The 17,669-nt window shown below is 53.4% G+C and overlaps 2 protein-coding genes across 14 annotated transcripts; both read right to left on the bottom strand.

The window, feature by feature from the left end:
• Window positions 1-824: 824 nt before the first annotated feature.
• On the bottom strand, window positions 825-12,685 carry PLIN5 (perilipin 5). Of its 13 annotated transcripts, XM_052643143.1 has the most exons (11): window positions 12,608-12,638; window positions 12,276-12,342; window positions 12,113-12,164; window positions 11,759-11,960; window positions 11,515-11,596; window positions 10,450-10,645; window positions 9,337-9,419; window positions 8,565-8,745; window positions 6,977-7,176; window positions 2,051-2,170; window positions 825-1,819 (listed from the first exon to the last, which is right to left on the bottom strand). In XM_052643143.1, the coding sequence occupies exons 5-11, from the start codon at window positions 11,572-11,574 to the stop codon at window positions 1,289-1,291; spliced, it is 1,371 nt and encodes a 456-aa protein (XP_052499103.1). In that variant the 5' UTR covers window positions 11,575-11,596; window positions 11,759-11,960; window positions 12,113-12,164; window positions 12,276-12,342; window positions 12,608-12,638; the 3' UTR covers window positions 825-1,288. The 13 variants fall into 13 exon arrangements, with proteins under 13 accessions (XP_052499103.1, XP_052499097.1, XP_052499098.1 ...); XM_052643137.1 differs by lacking the exon at window positions 11,515-11,596 and having other exon boundaries at window positions 12,608-12,666; XM_052643138.1 differs by lacking the exon at window positions 11,515-11,596 and having other exon boundaries at window positions 12,276-12,351; window positions 12,608-12,655.
• Window positions 12,686-13,855: 1,170 nt separating this feature from the next.
• LRG1 (leucine rich alpha-2-glycoprotein 1) lies at window positions 13,856-16,902 on the bottom strand. The gene is made up of 2 exons (XM_052643642.1): window positions 16,802-16,902; window positions 13,856-15,484 (listed from the first exon to the last, which is right to left on the bottom strand). Exons 1-2 carry the CDS (start codon window positions 16,831-16,833, stop codon window positions 14,476-14,478), a joined length of 1,041 nt encoding a protein of 346 aa, XP_052499602.1. The 5' UTR covers window positions 16,834-16,902; the 3' UTR covers window positions 13,856-14,475.
• Window positions 16,903-17,669: the final 767 nt, after the last annotated feature.

The raw sequence follows: 17,669 nt of genomic DNA, 5'->3' as shown, positions 1-17,669 counted from the left end.
CAGGCAAGGCTTCCTGAAGGAGGTGGCACTGGGGCTGGGCTTGAGGATGGATGAGATGCAGCCAAGAGAAAGATGGGCGGGTGGGAAGGTGCTCCAGGCACAGCCTGAACAAAGGCCCTGAGGTGGGGAGATGTGCACAGCTCCTTGGGACCACAGCAGGGTCTGAGTCGTCCCAAGGATGAAACCGAAAGTCCTCAAATGCCAGGGTGAGGAGTAAGGATAGTTGGTCTGAGGGCAACAGGAATGTTCCTGAGGAGTGGCAAGGAGGTGAATCTAGCTGGCGCAAAGTGGCTGGGACTCCCACAGTCACCCCTGGGCCAGATCCCGGGGAAGCCAGGGGTCACCCTGACCTTACCACATCAGACTGTGGTTTCCCAACACCCTGAGCGGCCTCAGGGGGGCCTCAGGGCCAGCCAAGAATGCGGTCAGAGGACAGGAGAGCCCCCACGAGACTAGTCTGTGGCCCTTGCCCTGCCTCTGTCTCCCCCATTCTGACCGGTGCAGCCAGAGAAGCCATAGGGAGATGGTCATAGGAGCCACTGCTCCCTCTGATCCCTCCTCCTCTTGATCCTGCTCCTTGCAGTTTCCCAAACATTCATTTATACTAAAGTGTGAATGACTTCCATTCCAGGAAGAGACATCTGAATGCTTCACCCAGGTGGGTGGGGCACTCACAGTGGAATTCCAGACAGGAGGTCAAGCTCATCAGGGTGGCATAATTCAAGTCTCGAACCCCAGCTCGTGCCACATGGTCGCACACCTCCGAAGCCCCCAGCACCCCACCACTGAGACCCACCTCGGCTGGGACAGAGGGCACTGGTCTCTGGACAACACCAATACTCTTTATTCTGGAGAGTAAATGCCAAATGGCTAAGCATGTGGGGGTGGCGGGTCCACCTGAGGACCCCTCAGTCTGAGATGGAAAAGCTGGGGGAGGAAAAGGACACTCACTCACTTTTCAAAGCTCCAGACAGAAGCATGTGCCTCTATGCTTCTATCACATGGGCAAAACATGTGATCCTCTGGGGAGTGTTGATCAGCTTCTTAGGGTGGAGCAATGGGAACCACAGCCAGTGAAACCAGCCTGGGGCTAGTCAGCCTGAGTTACGTTCAAGTCCTCATATGGGAAAGACTGGGGGCGATCTGACATCAATGACCTCAGTCTAGGATTCAGAGTTGGGTCCCCAACTCCAGGCACGAGCCAAGACCAATGCTTTGGCTAGTAGTGCTGACGCATGGCCGCTAGGGGGCAGCAGGGATCTCAGGGTGCAGGACGGCCTCCATCGGGTCAAAAGTCCAGCTCAGGCATCAGAGTGTGCTTAGGGCGGCTGGGGGGCTCAGGTTCCTCCTCGGGAATGTTCCCCGAGAGGACCGTTCCCTCCCCGTGCTGGGCCTGCCAGGCTCTCTGCTGGGCCGGCCAGTCCAGGTGCGCCCAGCGTGGGTCAGGCCCCCCAACGACCTCGTCCACCAGGGCCTCCAGGTCAGGCGGGGGCTCGGGCCTCTCCACGAGGATGGGTGCGAAGGGCCCCACCAGCCAGGGCAGGGGCATGGCCTGCACCACCAGCTCCAGCAGCTCGTCCACGCACGCGTGGGCCCGGGCCATGCTACCCCGGCCCTCTGCCAACACGGCCGCTGGCAAGTCTCCGAAGCGGCGGGCGTCGGCAAAGGCGGCCTGCAGGGCGTCCACGCTGCGCCTCACCTCGGCCACCTTCTCCTGGGCACTGGGGGGCAGGCCCCGCACGCTGGTCTCCAGTGCATCCACGGTACTCTGCAGCTCCCGCATCAGATTGCGGGACAGCACCAGGGTCTCCAGCTCCGCCTGCCGGGGGCGTGGGTGGGGATGGGTGGGAGCGGAGGGGCGGGGCCTCGGTGTCACAGATGGACCCCTGCCGGTACCCCCATCTGCCTCAGTTTCTCCGCAGACACTCCAACCAGCTGTCAGCTGACCTCAGCACTTGGTTGGAGCCTGGCAGCCCTGGACCTATCCGGAGCCCACTCGCTTCCCTCCCCTCCTCCTCCCATCCCCCACCCATCCCCCACGCCATCCTACCTGGCTGTGACGCCTCCGGCCGTTCTCTAGGGGGCGCTGGCTCCAGTCCTCCCACAGCTCGTGCACCTTCCCGGGGCGGGCCGGGGTGATAGGGGTCACTCCGCACTGCATACGGTGGATCTGTGGAACCAGGACCATGATAGTCAGAGCTGGAGGGGCTGGAGAGTTGGGGGAACCAGGGCCCCAGTCTGGATCTGGCCTCAAAAAGCACTGGATGCAAACCTTCATGGCCTGCTGAACAGCTTGGCTGACCCATCTAGTCTCTTCCCTGACCTTAGCCAAAACCTGTGACCTGAGGTACCCCTGAAGCTCAGACTCACTGCCGGCCCTCTGCCCAGGTGGTGTCTCGGGCACACTCTCCCCGCCACCCACCTCCCCGCCAGGTTCACTCCGCTTCATTGTAAATGTCGCCTCCTCCAAGAAGCCTTCCCGCCCCCCAAGCCTGGGTGTGAGACCCCTCCTCTGGGTCTCACAGCAGCCAGCATGCTCTCCCGTTATCACCCTTGTCCCCCTACTGGACTGTGAATGTCCTGGTTGGAGGACGGGGGGCACTTTGCCTTTAGTTCACAGGACAGGGCAGGTATGAGATGATTAATAGAAATAAACTGTGGTCCATCCATACAACAGAACACAGTCCACCCCCCATATTCGTGGGTCCTGCAGCTGTGAATTGAACCACGATTCGGGGTTGCTTGAACCCACAGATGCAGAACCAGGGAGGGCAAACCATACTAGGCCATTTTACAGAAGTGATTTGAGCATCTGTGGATTTTGGTATCCGTGGGGGGTGGTCCTGGAACAATCTCTCACAGATTCCAAGGGATGAATGTATTATGTCACCTTAAAGAGGAAGTGCTGACAGGCTAAAAACAGGGCTGAACCTTGAGGACATTCAGTCAGTCAATTACTCAGTCATGTCCGACTCTTTGCGACCCGATGGACTGCAGCATGCCAGGCTTCCCTGTCTATGACCAACTCCTGGAGCTTGCTCAAACCCATGGCCATCAAGTCAGTGATGCCATCCAACCATCTCATCTTCTGTCATTCCCTTCTCCGCCCGCCTTCAATCTTTCCCAGCTGCTGCTGCTGCTAAGTCACTTCAGTAGTGTCCGACTCTGTGCGACCCCCTAGAAAGCAGCCCACCAGGCTCCCTCATTCCTGGGATTCTCCAGGCAATAACACTGGAGTGGGTTGCCATTTCCTTCTCCAATGCACGAAAGTGAAAAGTCAAAGTGAAGTTGCTCAGTCATTTCCAACCCTCAGCGACCCCATGGACTGCAGCCCACCAGGCTTCTCCATCCATGGGATTTTCCAGGCAAGAGTACTGGAGTGGAGTGCCATTGCCTTCTCTGATCTTTCCCAGCATCAGGGTCTTTTCCAGTGAGTCAGTTCTTCACATCAGGTGGCCCAAGTATTGGAGCTTCAGCTTCAGCATCAGACTTTCCAATGAATATTCAGGACTGATTTCCTTTAGGATTAACTGGTTTGATCTCCTTGCTGTCCAGGGACTCTCCAAGAGTCTTCTCCAACACCACAGTTCAAAAACATCAATTCTTTGGCACTCAGCATTGTTTATGGCCCAGCTCTCATATATATACATGACTACTGGAAAAACCATAGCTTTAACTATATGGACCTTTATTGGCAAAGTAATGTCTTTGCTTTTTAATATGCTGTCTAGGTTGGTCATAGCTTTTCTTCCATGGAGCAAGCATATTTTAATTTCATGGCTGCAGTGACCATCTGCCATGATTTTGGAACCCAAGAAAATTAAGTCTGTCACTGTGTCCATTGTTTCCCCATCTATTTGCCATGAAGTGATGGGACTGGCTGCCATGATCTTGGTTTTTTGAATGCTGAATTTTAAGCCAGCTTTTTCACTCCTCTCTTTCACTTTCATCAAGAGGCTCTGTAGTTCCTCTTCACTTTCTGCCATAAGGGTGGTGTCACCGGCATATCTGAGATTACTGATATTTCTCCCAGCAATCTTGATTCCAGCTTGTGCTTCATCCAGCCCACATTTCGCATGATGTACTCTGTTACTAGGGGCTTCCCTAATAGCTCAGTTGGGAAAGAATCAACTTGCAGTGCAGGAGACCCCAGTTTGATTCCTGGGTCAGGAAGACCCACTGGAGAAGAGATAGGCTACCCACTCCAGTATTCTTGGCCTTCCCCAATGGCTCATCTGGTAAAGAATCTGCCTGCAAAATGGGAGACCTGGGTTCAATCCCTGGGTTGGGAAGATCCTCTGAAGAAAGGAACAGCTACCTACTCCAATATACTGGCCTGGAGAATTCCATGGACTGTATAGTCCATGGGGTCACAAAGAGATGGACATGACTGAGTGACTTTCATTTTCACTTCACTCTGCATGTAAGTTAAGCAGGGTGACAATATACAGCCTTGACATACTCCTTTCCCAGTTTTGAATGAGTCCGTTATTCCATGTCCGGTTCTAATGGTTGCTTCTTGACCTGCATACAGATTTCTCAGGGAGGCAGGTAAGGTGGTCTGGTATTCCCATCTCTTTCAGAATTTTCCAGTTTGTTGTGATCCACACAGTCAAAGGCTTTAGCATAGTCAATAAAGCAGATGTTTTTCTGGAATTCTCTTGCTTTTTCTAAGATCCAACAGATGTTGGCAATTTGATCTCTGGTTCCTCTGACTTTCCTAAATCCAGCTTGACCGTCTGGAAGTTCTCCGTTCACGTACTGTTGAAACTTAGCTTGAAGAATTTTCAGCATTCCTTTGTTAGCATGTGAGATGAGTGCAACTGTGCAGTAGTTTGAACATTCTTTGGCATTGACTTTCTTTGGGATTGGAATGAAAACTGACCTTTTCCAGTCCTGTGGCCACTGCTGAGTTTTCCAAATTTGCAAAAAAGTTGGCTTAAAGCTCAACATTCAGAAAATGAAGATCATGGCGTCCAGTCCCATCACTTCATGGGAAATAGATGGGGAAACAGTGGAAACAATGTCAGACTTTCTTTTTTGGGGCTCCAAAATCACTGCAGATGGTGACTGCAGCCATGAAATTAAAAGACGCTTACTCCTTGGAAGAAAAGTTATGACCAACCTAGATAGCATATTCAAAAGCAGGGACATTACTTTGCCGACTAAGGTCCGTCCAGTCAAGGCTATGGTTTTTCCAGTAGTCATGTATGGATGTGAGAGTTGGACTGTGAAGAAGGCTGAGCACTGAAGAATTGATGCTTTTGAACTGTGATGTTGGAGAAGACTCTTGAGAGTCCCTTGGACTGCAAGGAGATCCAACCAGTCCATTCTGAAGGCGATCAACCCTGGGATTTCTTTGGAAGGAATGATGCTAAAGCTGAAACTCCAGTACTCTGGCCATCTCATGAGAAGAGTTGACTCATTGGAAAAGACTCTGATGCTGGGAAGGATTGGGGGCAGGAGGAGAAGGGGATGACAGAGGATGAGATGGCTGGATGGCATCACCGACTCAATGCACATGAGTTTGGGTGAACTCCGGGGGTTGGTGATGGACAGGGAGGCCTGCATGCTGCGATTCATGGGGTCGCAAAGAGTTGGACACGACTGAGGAACTGAACTGAGTGCAGCACTTTCACAGCATCATCTTTTAGGATGTGAAATAGCTCAGCTGGAATTCCATCACCTCCACTAGCTTTGTTTGTAGTGCTGCTTCCTAAGACCCACTTGACTTCACATTCCAGGGTGTCTGGCTCTGGGTGAGTGATCACATCATGGTGGTTATCTGCCTCATGAAGACCTTTTTTGTACAGTTCTTTTGTGTATTCTTGCCACCTCTTCTTAATACCTTCTGATTCTGTTAGGTCCATACCATTTCTTTCCTTTATTGTGTCCATCTTTGCATGAAATTTTCCCTTGGTATCTCTAATTTTCTTGAAGAGATTTCTCGTCTTTCCCAGTCTATTGTTGAGGACATTATGTGCAAGGAAACTGGCCGACTCCAGCAGAGCTGTGCGCTCTGCTCACAGCTGCCCTCTGGTGGCTACTTTAGGAAGGACAGACTGTGGGATCCAGCATGGGAAACCCGGGACCAGGTGAGTCATCCCCTAGGCTGCACCCAGGTGGAGGAAGAGGAGGATGTGCGCGGGTTTAGGGTAGACTTTGAAGGTAGAGTTAACAGTACTGGCTGATGTGTCGGATGTGGGAGAGGAGGTGGAGAAGCGGGGGAGCTGAGGGTGATTCCCAGGTTTTGGTTTGAGCCCTTGTTAGGGCAGGGTTGCCATCAACTGAAATGAGGAGAAGGACACAGCAGAAGCAGGTTGGGGGCATCTGAACCTATCAAGCTCAGGGAACATATTCCTCTGGAGAGGGAAGGATGAACAATGAGGGGAGAAGCTGGGTTATGAACTCGACCTAAATTCTGGGGAAGATTGGGGTTGGTGATGAGAGAGCCTGAGGTACCTTCATCACTTTTTCCATCTACCCTGAAAGGTAAAAATGAAAGTCACCGAGTCGTATCTGACTCTTCGCATCGCCAAGGACTGTAGCCCGCCAGGCTCCTCTGTACTCTGTCCACGGAATTCTCCAGGCAAGAAAACTAGAGTGGGTAGCCATTCCCTTCACCGGGGGAATCTTCCCAACCCAGGGATCGAACTAAAATCTCTTACACATCCTGCATTGGCAGGTAGGTTCTTTATTACCAGCAGAACCTGGGAAGCCCTCCGCCTACCTTACCCACCTGTAAATTCCAGCTCCTACTTCCCCTCCTCCCCAAAGCCCCTCCAAGCCTCTCCAGGCTGAGCCTTGAGCCCCACCGAGTGCCTCCAGCCCCGGGTCTCTCCTCTGCCCCAGCCCTGCACATACACGCTTCCGCCTCCACTTTCAGACTAGCACAAGACCAGGTACTTGGCTGGCACTCAGTTCACGCGTGCTGGCCTGCATCACAGGGTAGGGAAGGCGAGCCGAGAGGTCTCACCAGCTCCAAGGTCTCCTGCAGCTGGGCCAGCGTGTCCTGGGCATGGTGTTTCTTCTGCCTCAGTTTCCCTAGAGAGTGCTCATACGCCAGGTGGCGGAGCCGCGTGGACAGGGAACCCAGGCGCACGAAGTAACCCTGATGTTTCCGCTGCTCTTCCACCGAGCCCACTTCCGGGCCCTCAGCCTCCGCCGCCAGCGCCGCTGGAGGACAGAAGAGGGAAGGGAGTCACGGTGGCCACGCCCTCTGCTCCTGGGTGGATTAGCAGGCCAGGACAGGGGGGTGGGGATGGGGACTCCCAAATTAATAGTTCCCTTCTACTATAGCAACTCACTCGACCATCCTCAAACCCTACGACGTGAACATGATTATTAGTTCTATTTACAGACGAGGAAGACCAAGGGACAGAGAGGTGAAGTCCCACAGGGTACAAGAGGCTGACCTGGGATTCAAACTGAGGCAACCAAACTAGTCTACTCGAATACTAGGTCTCTTTACCTCGGTTTTCCTCATCTGTAAATGGGGCTGATAACATTAAAGAACTGATTACGAGTGCGTGGCACACAGTAGGCGCTTCTAAAATGCCTCACAGGGACTTGCTTGGTGGTTCAGTGGTTCAGATCCCATGCTTCCATTGCTGCTGCTGCTGCCATTGCAGGGGCGTTCAGTCCCTAGTGGGGGAACTAGGATCCCGTATGCTGTGCCCCATGGCCAAAAAATAAAGGAAATTTTAAAAATAATGCCAGCCTTTCTGCCAAGGAGGGAGCACGCCCCATGTACCTCTAGCGCTATGAAGCAGGCCTGAGAAGTCAGATTGTGTCCAGGGCCTGAAGACAAGATGTAGAACCTTGGAGAATGGTGGGGTCTAAGGAAACCATGTAAAGGGGAGGACGCTATTCAACCCAAGGTTTTTGTTTTCCCCAAGGCATACCAGAAATCAGGTTTTGTAGGGCAAAAATCTGACTTTTTTTTTTTTTGTCATAGCATACAGCTTGTGGGATCTCACCTCCCTGACCAGGGATCAAATCTGAGCTGGAAGGCAGAGTGTTAACCACTGGAACACTGGGGAAATCCCCAAAATATGACTTTAATTTTTATGTATATTTATTTATTTGGCTGCCTTGGGTCTTAGTTGCATCATGCGGGCTCAGTTGCCCTGAGGCATGTGGGATCTTAGTCCCTGACCAGGGATCAAACCTGTGTCCCCTGCACTGCAAGGCGGATTCTTAACCACTGGACCACCAGGGGAAGTCCCCAGAAATCTGTTTTTTAAATGAATGTGATGAATTCAACCATTTTAACGGCACTGCACAGGCCAAATACTGCAATATGGAGCGCCACGGTCTGGAGGGCCACCAGTTTGAGACTGTGGCCCTGCAATCTGTAAGTCCAGTACACCCTTGAGGGTCTGGGTGGTCAGATTTCTTCTAGGATGTGGGCCAGGAGCCATGGAAGTGGACTGGAATCCTGTGTTCCCTGCTGATCTGCTGTGTGGCCTTGGGTGAGTCTGGGACCCCTCTGATCTGTAGTCTCTAGAGGTGGGCCCTGGGCAGGAGGATTCAGGGGCGAATGGGGAGGCTGCTGGCCTTACCGAGCTCCTCCTCAGTCATGGGCAGGAAGTGGTCCACCAGCTCCTCTGACTTTTCCAGCACGACATCCATGGCATGGCTCACGGATCGCTTCAGCTCCACACTCCAGCGGCGGCCCTGCCAGGCCAGGCCCACCATGCCTGTCACGCTGCTGGCCACCACACCCTTGGCTGAGGTCACCACCTGGCAGGAGGGGCCGAGCTCCAGGTGCTATCAGCCTTGGTCTCCCTTCCGTTGCCCCCAGCTCCGGCGGGCTGTGAGGCAAGGACCCTTGGCCCTTGCCTGGCTCTGGGCCACTATTTCCCCCTCTTTAAGATTTTTTTTTAATGTGGACCATTTTTAAAGTCTTTATTGAATGTGTTATAGTATTGCTTCTGTTTATGGTTTGGTTTTTGGTCAGGAGGCATGTGGGATCTCAGCTCCCCAACCCAGGATCGAACCCACACCCCCTGCATTGGAAGGAGAAGTCTTAACCACTAGGCCACCGGGGAAGTCCCACCCCTTTTATAAAATGGGGGAAAATCAGGTCTGTCCCTCATGGGGTTGTTGAAGGGAGGCTTAGCACCAGCTGGCACATATTAAATGCTCAGTAAACATGGGTCTCTAATTGACATCTAATTTTCATCTGGCTGGTGTTGTCTCAAATTGACTGAAGTCTGACTGGGTCCTGGCCCAGGTATTGAAGTCGGGTCTGGGAGGAGCCTGCATTTCTCACTCCCACCTCCACCGCCCCCACATAGGTTCCCACATGATCTAGCGGTGCTGGGGGGTTACCGTCTCTGAAGGTTGCTGGAGAAAGGGCAGTTTCTCTTCCAGCTTGTCCAGGCCCCTGCAGGCAAGATCATTCACTGTGGCCACTGGAGCAGAGAGGCAAGGAGTGAGAATTGGGAAGATGTCAAGGGAACTAGGGACACACAGAGAGTCACGGAGGGAGGGGATGCTGGAGGGAGAGGCAGAAAAAAGAGAGACACACACGGGGGAAAGAAATAGGGAGAGGGGCCCCTGGCTGGTCCACTGCAAGAGGCTGGGGGCCCTGAGGCTGTGGGTGGGCCACCAGGCGGGACCCTGCCTCTCGCCCTTCCCACCTCTGCCCTGCCATCAGTGCCGCCAGCACCAAAGTGACTCCTCACCCACATCCGGCTCAGACACCTCAGCAAGCAGGTTTAAGATCACACAAGCCAGCTGAGAAGAAGGGAGGCTGAGGCCCCGGGCTGGGACCCTCAGGTAATCCCCTTCCTCAGTCAGATGTAAGACCAGGGGTCTCTCTGCCCCCCACCACACCCCTGGGTTGGACCCCTGAGCTGGTTACAGGCTCAGGATGGGTGGGGGCCGGGACAGACGGGCAGACAGGGGAGGGAAATTGGACAGGCAGAGGGACCCAAGGCACATCAGGCTAGTCAAAGGGAGGAGGACAGTGAGACAGACAAATGGGAACCGAAGGGTCAGACACAGAAACAGCTAAGGGCAGGTGGCCAGGTGATCAAACTACAAAGGGACAAATAAGAGGGGAACAGAAGGGAAGATGGGAAACAAACAGGGGAAGATGGCACAGGCAGAACGACCCAGAGAGGGTGACACAGGCGGGTGGGAGACACAGGCGGGTGGGGACAGACAGGCAGACAGACGAAAGGCACACAATTTAGGCAATACTGTGCAGCAGGACTTCCCTGGGGAAGTGCAGTGGTTAAGACTCTATCCCTCCATTGCAGGGGGTGCAAGTTTGATCCCTGGTCAGGGAACTAAGACCTCACAAGATGAGGGGCATAGCCAAAAAGAAAAAAGAACTGCGGAGGCACATTCAACTCAAGGGGTTCCTTGTTGTGGAGCGTGAGATAGCAGGGCAGTGGGAAAAGCACAGGACTCAGGACACTAGCCAGGGGAACTCACGCTGGGGCTGCAGGTGGCTGAGCAGTGGCTGGGCATGGTCCAGGGCTCGGGTGGTCAGGTCACACACGCAGTGCTCAGCCAGGCGGCAGGCGGAGCCCAGCAGCGGGTGTCTGTCCTTGGCGGCGCTGTAAGCCTCGGAGACTGCGGTGCACGTGGCCCTGATCAGGGGAAGGGCAGCCACGCGCTGCACCGCGCTCTGCAGGAAGGGGTGGCATCAGAGGGGTTCCAGGTGGAGGTGGGGGGCTCAGCCACCAGCTGGAGAGCCTGCTCACCCTCTCTGGGCCAGGATGAGGGGGAGAGGAAGTGTATTGAGCGCAGCTGCCTGCAGGCAATGGAGACCCTCATGCAGGTGTTTAGGGCTCTAGTTCTCAACACCAAACACACAGCAGGACTAGTTCTGAAGGAACTGGTCTGCTCCAGAAGCCTGGCAGGCTACAGTCCATGGTGTCACAAAAAGTTGGACACAACTGAACACACATGCGTGTGTGCACGCACACACACACACACACACACACACACACACACACACACACACACAAAGGGCATAGCCTCTGGACCATCTGGGTTCAGTTCTGGTTCTGATGCTTTCAAGCTGTATGAACTTGGGCAACTATGTATATTGCTCTGTGCCTCAGTCTCCTTATCTATGAAATGGGCTTCTAGGGCTGTGAAGGGGATTCAAGGAGTCATTGTATATGAAGCGCTTGAACCAGTGGATGATGCAGACTGTATGCTGTGATTGATGCTGTTATTGCTGTTGTTATTGTTTTGTTGAGAGTGCCACGATGGTGGACACAGAAACAGAGAAATACAGGCAGAGAGAGGGAGAGGGTTGAGCAGAGGCCAGGTAAGCTGGCTGGGAGTGTCTGGAAAGACTCTCCTCCCTGGGCTTCACTTTGCCCCTCTCGGAAATGGGTAGAATGGGGCTCCCTCAGCTATGGTCCAAAATGCCCTCAGAGTAAGGTGCTCAAAGCAAGGAGGGTGACTCAGTCTGAAACTGTCCCCTGAGGGGCTGTCCCCCTACCCTCTCCTAAGCTGAGCTCTGTGGGAGACACAACCCCTCACCTGCTGATCCTGCTCCAACAAGCTGGGTCCGGGGGCCTGAGCCCCCTCGTCTTCTGACATGCCTACTGCAAACAGGTTCACCCTGGGAGGCAGGACAGAGTGACAGGCCCTTGCACGCCAGCCCTCCCAGCTCCCACCCAGACCCTGGGTTCTGTCTGGCTGGGCTTGGTGACCCAGGCAAGTCTCGTCTCCTCTTGAGGTCTCAGTTTCCTCATCTACAACGTGCGAAAATGATGATACCTACCTCAGAGCATCCTGGGCAGGGACAATGCATGCACGGGGCACTGCACACAGTAGGTGTGTACTTCCCAGGTGACTCAGATGGTAGAGAATCTGCCCACAATTCGGGAGACCTGCTGGGTCGGGAAGATCCCCTGGAGAAGGGAATGGCTACCCACTCCAGCATTCTTGCCTGGAGAATTCCATGGACAGAGGAGCCTGGCGGGCTATAGTCCATGGGGTTGCAAAGAGTCAGACACGACTGAGTGACTAACACTTTCACTTCAGAAAACCTCTGGCAGGATGGGGGCATGTTAGTGATTCAAAGCATGGGCTCTGTGGGGAGAGACACCTAAGATCGAGTCCTTCCTGCCATTACCTGCTGTGTGACTTTGGGCAAGTGCCTTCACCTGTGTGGGCTGCTTTCTCCTCTGCAAAGTGAAGGAGATCCCTGTTACCCCCAGCCCAGGGATGGAATCGTGCAAGCAGCCCCCAGCAGGGATGCAGGTGGAGAGGGAGCCACAGAATACCAGAAAACTCACAGTCCAGTCTGACACGCAGGGAAACTGAGGCACACAACAGGTCCATGCTGGGCCCAAGGTCACTCAGCTAAGTAGACTCAGAAAGAGAGTTCGACCTCAGACTCCCCCGCCTGCAGTTCTTCCTCTGTCCCCACCCCTGCACCCTCAGAGCCCTAGTCCTGGCCCAACAGGGTCCTGAGCTTTTGCCAACTGGGACAAGGGTCTCAGCCACCTGCTGCGGCCTATCACACCCCACCGCTTAGCAAGCCGCTGGACTCTAGCCCGTCCACCCACTCACTGGGGGCCCCGCGGATCTGCTGGGCAGTCCTGGATGCCGCCTGAGCGGCACTCACCTGGGCGCGTTCAGCTTCAGCCCCCAGGTTCAGCCACAGACCCTAGACTCGGACTCCAGTCTCCGCCCCCAGTCTGCCCCGCCCGCCTTATAGCGAGTTGGGGGCGGGGCCGCGGGGGACTGACCAATGGAGAGAGGCCATGCCGGGGCGTGCCCGGGGCGGGGCTCCCGGCCCCCAGCTCTATCCAGGGGCTCCCGGAGCGCCCCGCAGTTGTCATAGCAACTTGGGGACGCTGGCTACACAAGAATTGAGCTACTTTCCTTGGCCCTCACTGCTGTTGCTCCAGAGACGGTGGAGGGCCAGCACAGCCCCCCAACCTCTTCACCCAGTGACCTTGGGCAAGTCCTCAAGGTCTTTCTTTTTGCTTTTAAAAATCTGCCACTTAAACTAAGCCAGGAGAGAGGTCGGCTCATTCCTTTCGATGCCCATCTTACAGATGAGCAAAGTGAGGATCAGAATGCTTAAATCAGGAAATTCCCTAGCAGTCCAGTGGTTAGGACTCCGCACTTTCACTGCAGAGTGCCCGAGTTCAATCCCTGGTAAGGGAGCTAAAATCCCAAAGCAGCGCAGCGCTGCCAAAAAATAAAAATGTTTAAACCACTTGCCTTGGCTCACCTAGCGATTGAGGGATCTGATTCAATCCCAGCTCTGCCAGCCTCCAGAACCCTGGCGTTCGTTGCCACAGTTGGAATGACCACCCACACCTGGAAGGACCACCCAGGTGGGCATGACCCTCCTTCCAAGGAGATGCAAAAGAAGAGCATGCCCCAAACATCCCAGGGACCCCCCAGTCTGATCTCGAGCCCCACCATACACAACATTGTGTTGGCATGTGGCCCTGAGGTTCCAGAGCTGTGAAAACACAGTCCCCTGGGCCCCTGCCCATTTGTTCAGCCCCATCCAGCCTTCCCATGCTTGCCTTGGGCAGCTACCCCTCCCCGGTTATCACAGGCCAGTGTGAAAAATTGTTTGGAGCCCTGAAGCAATCAGGTTTAATTTAAACCTTCCCCAGGACACAAGCTTTGGCAGGAATCCACTGGTAAAATGACACCCTGGGCAATGGTCAAGATTTTATTTCCAGTTAAGTCCAGGGATGGGGAGGGGAGGAGGAGGTCAAATCCCAATGGTTATCCACTTGGGATTTCATGGCATACCTCTCCTTTCCTCCTTCTGCATCCTGGAGACCTAGGAATTTTACTTGAGAGATGCAAGGAGCACAGTGAAATCATCCACTTCTGTTCAACAATTATTTATTAGTTAAACTCCATCTGATGCAAAGAGCCAACTCTTTGGAAAAGACCCTGATACTAGGAAAGATTGAGGGCAAGAGAAGAAGGGGGAAGCAGAGGATGATCTGGTTATTAGATAGCATCACTGACTCAATAGACATGAATTTGAGCAAACTCCAGGAGATTGTGGAGGACAGAGAAGCCTGGTGTGCTACAGCCCATGGGTCGCAGAGTCAGACAGGGCTCAACAGCAATACAGTCTGACTCCAAGCTGAGTGATGCTGGGTAAAAGGAAATCCAGTCCAAGGTCCTGCACTCAGAAAACCACACACAAAGTGGGGAGACAGAGCCAGATTGAGACAACTTCAGTGTGGGGCCAGGGCAGGCTGGAGGAGCCAGAGACCAAGAGGTCTGAGAGATAGGGGGAAAGAAATTTCTGGAAAAGGATACAGCGTGAGCAAAGGCAATAAGGAAGGAAAGAAGTTTCAAGGCATGTTTCCGGAAGCCTGGACAAAACAGATTCCAAAAACTATGGGAAGCCCAGTCTCACCCTTAGAAGGGGGGATTATTTGCTAAGTGGGGTGCACTGGCCTATGAAGACTTGCCTCCCCAGCCCAGCCCCAGTCCCTGCCCTGGGCTTCAATGGGACTCAGCCACAGCCAGGAGCCTCTGGCCCTGCAAGGCCTCAGGGCCGGAACAGCGTGTATGGTTCTGGAAGAACATCTTATCTTCATTGGCTACCAGCCAACGATAGAGATCAGCCAGGTTCTGGTCACAGATCCAGGGGTTACTAGAGATGTCAAAGCCGTCCTTCAGGTTCCTGGCAGCCTTCCCCAGGGAGGTCCAGAGGCCCGTGGGCACTGTGGTCAGCAAGTTGTTGGAGAGATCCAGCATGTCCAGTTTCTGCAGACCTCGGAAGGCGCCGGCTGCCACCGAGGCCAGCCTGTTGTCATTCAGGAAGAGGTAGCGCAGTTTTGGCTGGGGTGCCAGAAGGCCCTCTCCGAGCACCCGCAGTCTATTGCCCTCCAAACGAAGCCGTTCCAAGTTCAAGGGGCCCCTCAGAAGGTCAGGGGGCAATGTCTGCAGGTAGTTATTGCTAAGGTCAAGGGTGAGCAGGTCGGGGAAATTCTCCAGGAGCCCAGGGGGCAGGGAGTGGAGATCGTTCTCAGACAGGTCTAGATGACGTAGGGCTTTCAGGCCGTGCAGCCATGAAGCTTCCAGAAACTTCAGCTGGTTTCCCTTCAGTACCAGGGTGCAGAGGGCAGCTGAGATCCGGAAGAGGCCAGGGGGCAGCCGGGTCAGGGAATTGCGGGTCAGGTCGAGCACCTTTAGTTGGGGCACGGGCAGCAGGAACTTGGGGGAGAGGTCCTCCAGTCCGTTGCTGGAAAGGTGGAGTTCCTGGAGGTTAGGGACCCCCTGGAGGAAGTCGGCAGGCAGCTGAGTCAGGTTGAAGAACTCCACGGCCAGAAAGATGGTGTCAGCAGGGAGGCTGTGGGGGATTTGGGCAGGTGGCTGGCAGGAGATGGAGCTGCCATTGACCGAGGAGGACACCAGACAGGCTTCAGGATTTGGGGTGACCCCCTGGGCTGAGACTACAAATAGCAGCAACAGGAAGAGTCTAGAAAGATGGGAGTCCCAGCCCACCAGGCTGCAGGCAATGACAAAAAAGAGCTTAATAAGTCAAAATTAAGATATTAGATACCCAGCAAGATAAAAATACACCCAGAATCTGCCTGCTTCTTACCATCTCTACTCTCACCAACCCAGACCCTGCCACTGGTTTGCTGGGCTGGAATAATGGAGTCACTTCCTCTTTTAGCTTCCACCCTTGCTCCTCCTGCCCCCCTGGAGCTGCCAGAAGTAACTCTTGTTCCAGGAAGAATTATAATTCTACAAAAGCCTGAGTTTCTTAGTCTGATCCTTAAATACTACCCTTTCCTATTGCCAGTCCAACCTCAATGCGCTATTAATTATTTGCAGTTTAATTTGCTCATTTCTTCTGCTCTCGTTTTCTGGGTCATTTCTTATCTCCCTGCCTCCGTGTTTTGAAGGCAGAGCCCACAAACTTTTATTCTCCCTGCAAAGTGCCAGCTTCGATGCCCCCTCCTTTCCACAAAGCTTTCTTGACTCTCCCAAGCAGAAAACTGTTTCCTCTTGGGAACCAGCTGGGGTTTCTGCTCCTCATGGTCCCTCCAGCAGTGCTGCCCCAAGCCCAGCAGCACCAGAGACCACCTGAACACCCTTGGTTGCTACAACCCATGGACCACTTGGGGTTCCTGGGCTGTGTGTATGAGTCAGCTACAAACTGACACCTACCATCTACCTCTACAAGGATTAAATAATGTGCTGCTGATTTTCAACACCCCCTGAAAGGAGTTCAGGGTGGAGAGCAGAAATGAGGCACTCTGTGCTTGGGGGTGAAGTGTGAGGTGGCAATGGGCGGGGGCAACTGGCAGGACAAATCTTCAGGTACTTATTTTCAGGAGCTAGTTTTATGAGCCCAGTCCTTATATCTCCTTATATCTAGAAAAGCACTAAAATCCTTCATAGTGATGAGTGCTCCCTGTGACTAGCAGAAAGCTTCTACCAAAAAATAAACAAACAAAATATATATATATATATATGCTTGATTGCATGTACTCCCCCTTCCCAAAATCACATCTATACTGACCTCCCCACCCCTGCCTCTTTGGAGTAGTCTCTCAGCACTATCTGAGGTGCTGTTTCCCAGGTTGCAGTCCTCATTTTGTCCCAAAGAAAACTGAACTTGCAACTCTCGCGTTATGCATTTTCTACATCGACATACGGGAGTGAGTCTGTCCTTTGGAGCAGCCTGAGTGTCAGTCTGCTCCAGCCTGTGGGCCAATGTCTGGACCTGGAACTTCAGTGGGTCAGACAGACTGTCCGTATATCTCCGCAGTGTTCATTGTCAGTTCTGCCCAGGACGGGTCGGGTGGGGACCTACCTCTGTTTTCGCTCTGGATTCTGAGAGGACATGGTGGCCTCTCTCTTTTCCGTCCAGGTTCCCTTGGTCTAGCAAGGTAGCCTTATACCAGCCTAAGCTAGGGGCAGCAACTGTAGGGAAGTCTCCACCCACATCCTGTTCCTGATAGGGGCTGACCTGAGCCAGGCCGGGGCGGGGTAAGGGAGGGGTCAGGATTGCAAAATTGCTTCCTGGAAAGGGAAGGACAGGCAGGGGGCTGCCCACCCCTTTCTTGACCCTGTTTCTACCTAGTTTTTCTTTCCCAGAGTCCTGCTTTGGAGAGTGGGTTCCCAAGGGTCTCTGAGGCTGAGTTCCCACATCTCTTAACCTAAGAATCAAGGGTCAGGTTTGCAAGGTGCCAGTCTGTCCTGGGGGATGGGGACATCTCTTTGAGCAAGAGGTACTATTTACAATAAATTTGAGCAACCTGGAAGCTCAGTGGAGAGAATAACAACAACAAAAAGAAAAACACTTGTTTTAAATTCATGACACATTCTTTTATTTTTTTAAATAAAATCATTTTAAAAAATGGAATTCAACAAAAGCAAGTGATGCCAAAAGTCCCCACAGTCTTTGAACGTTGGCCTGTGCTGTGTGCTAAGTTGCTTCAGTCATGTCTGACTCTTTTCGACCCCATGGACTGTAGCCCACCAGGCTCCTCTGTCCATGGGATTTCTCGGGCAATAATACTGGAGTTGAAGGAGGAAAGGAACAGGCCAAACTGACTCCATCTTGAAAAAGAAGGAAAGTCCATCTTACATTCCTGGTGAAATCTGGATTATGTGCTTGGTAGCCATGGAGATCACATACCTATGGCAAATAGGCCTTCCGGACTGGTAGACACCAGATT

Source organism: Budorcas taxicolor, chromosome 7 (genome assembly GCF_023091745.1).
Source record: "Budorcas taxicolor isolate Tak-1 chromosome 7, Takin1.1, whole genome shotgun sequence".
Taxonomy (NCBI): domain Eukaryota; kingdom Metazoa; phylum Chordata; class Mammalia; order Artiodactyla; family Bovidae; genus Budorcas; species Budorcas taxicolor.
Note: the sequence above shows the minus strand (reverse complement) of the source record. Positions and strands in the feature narration are given on the sequence as shown.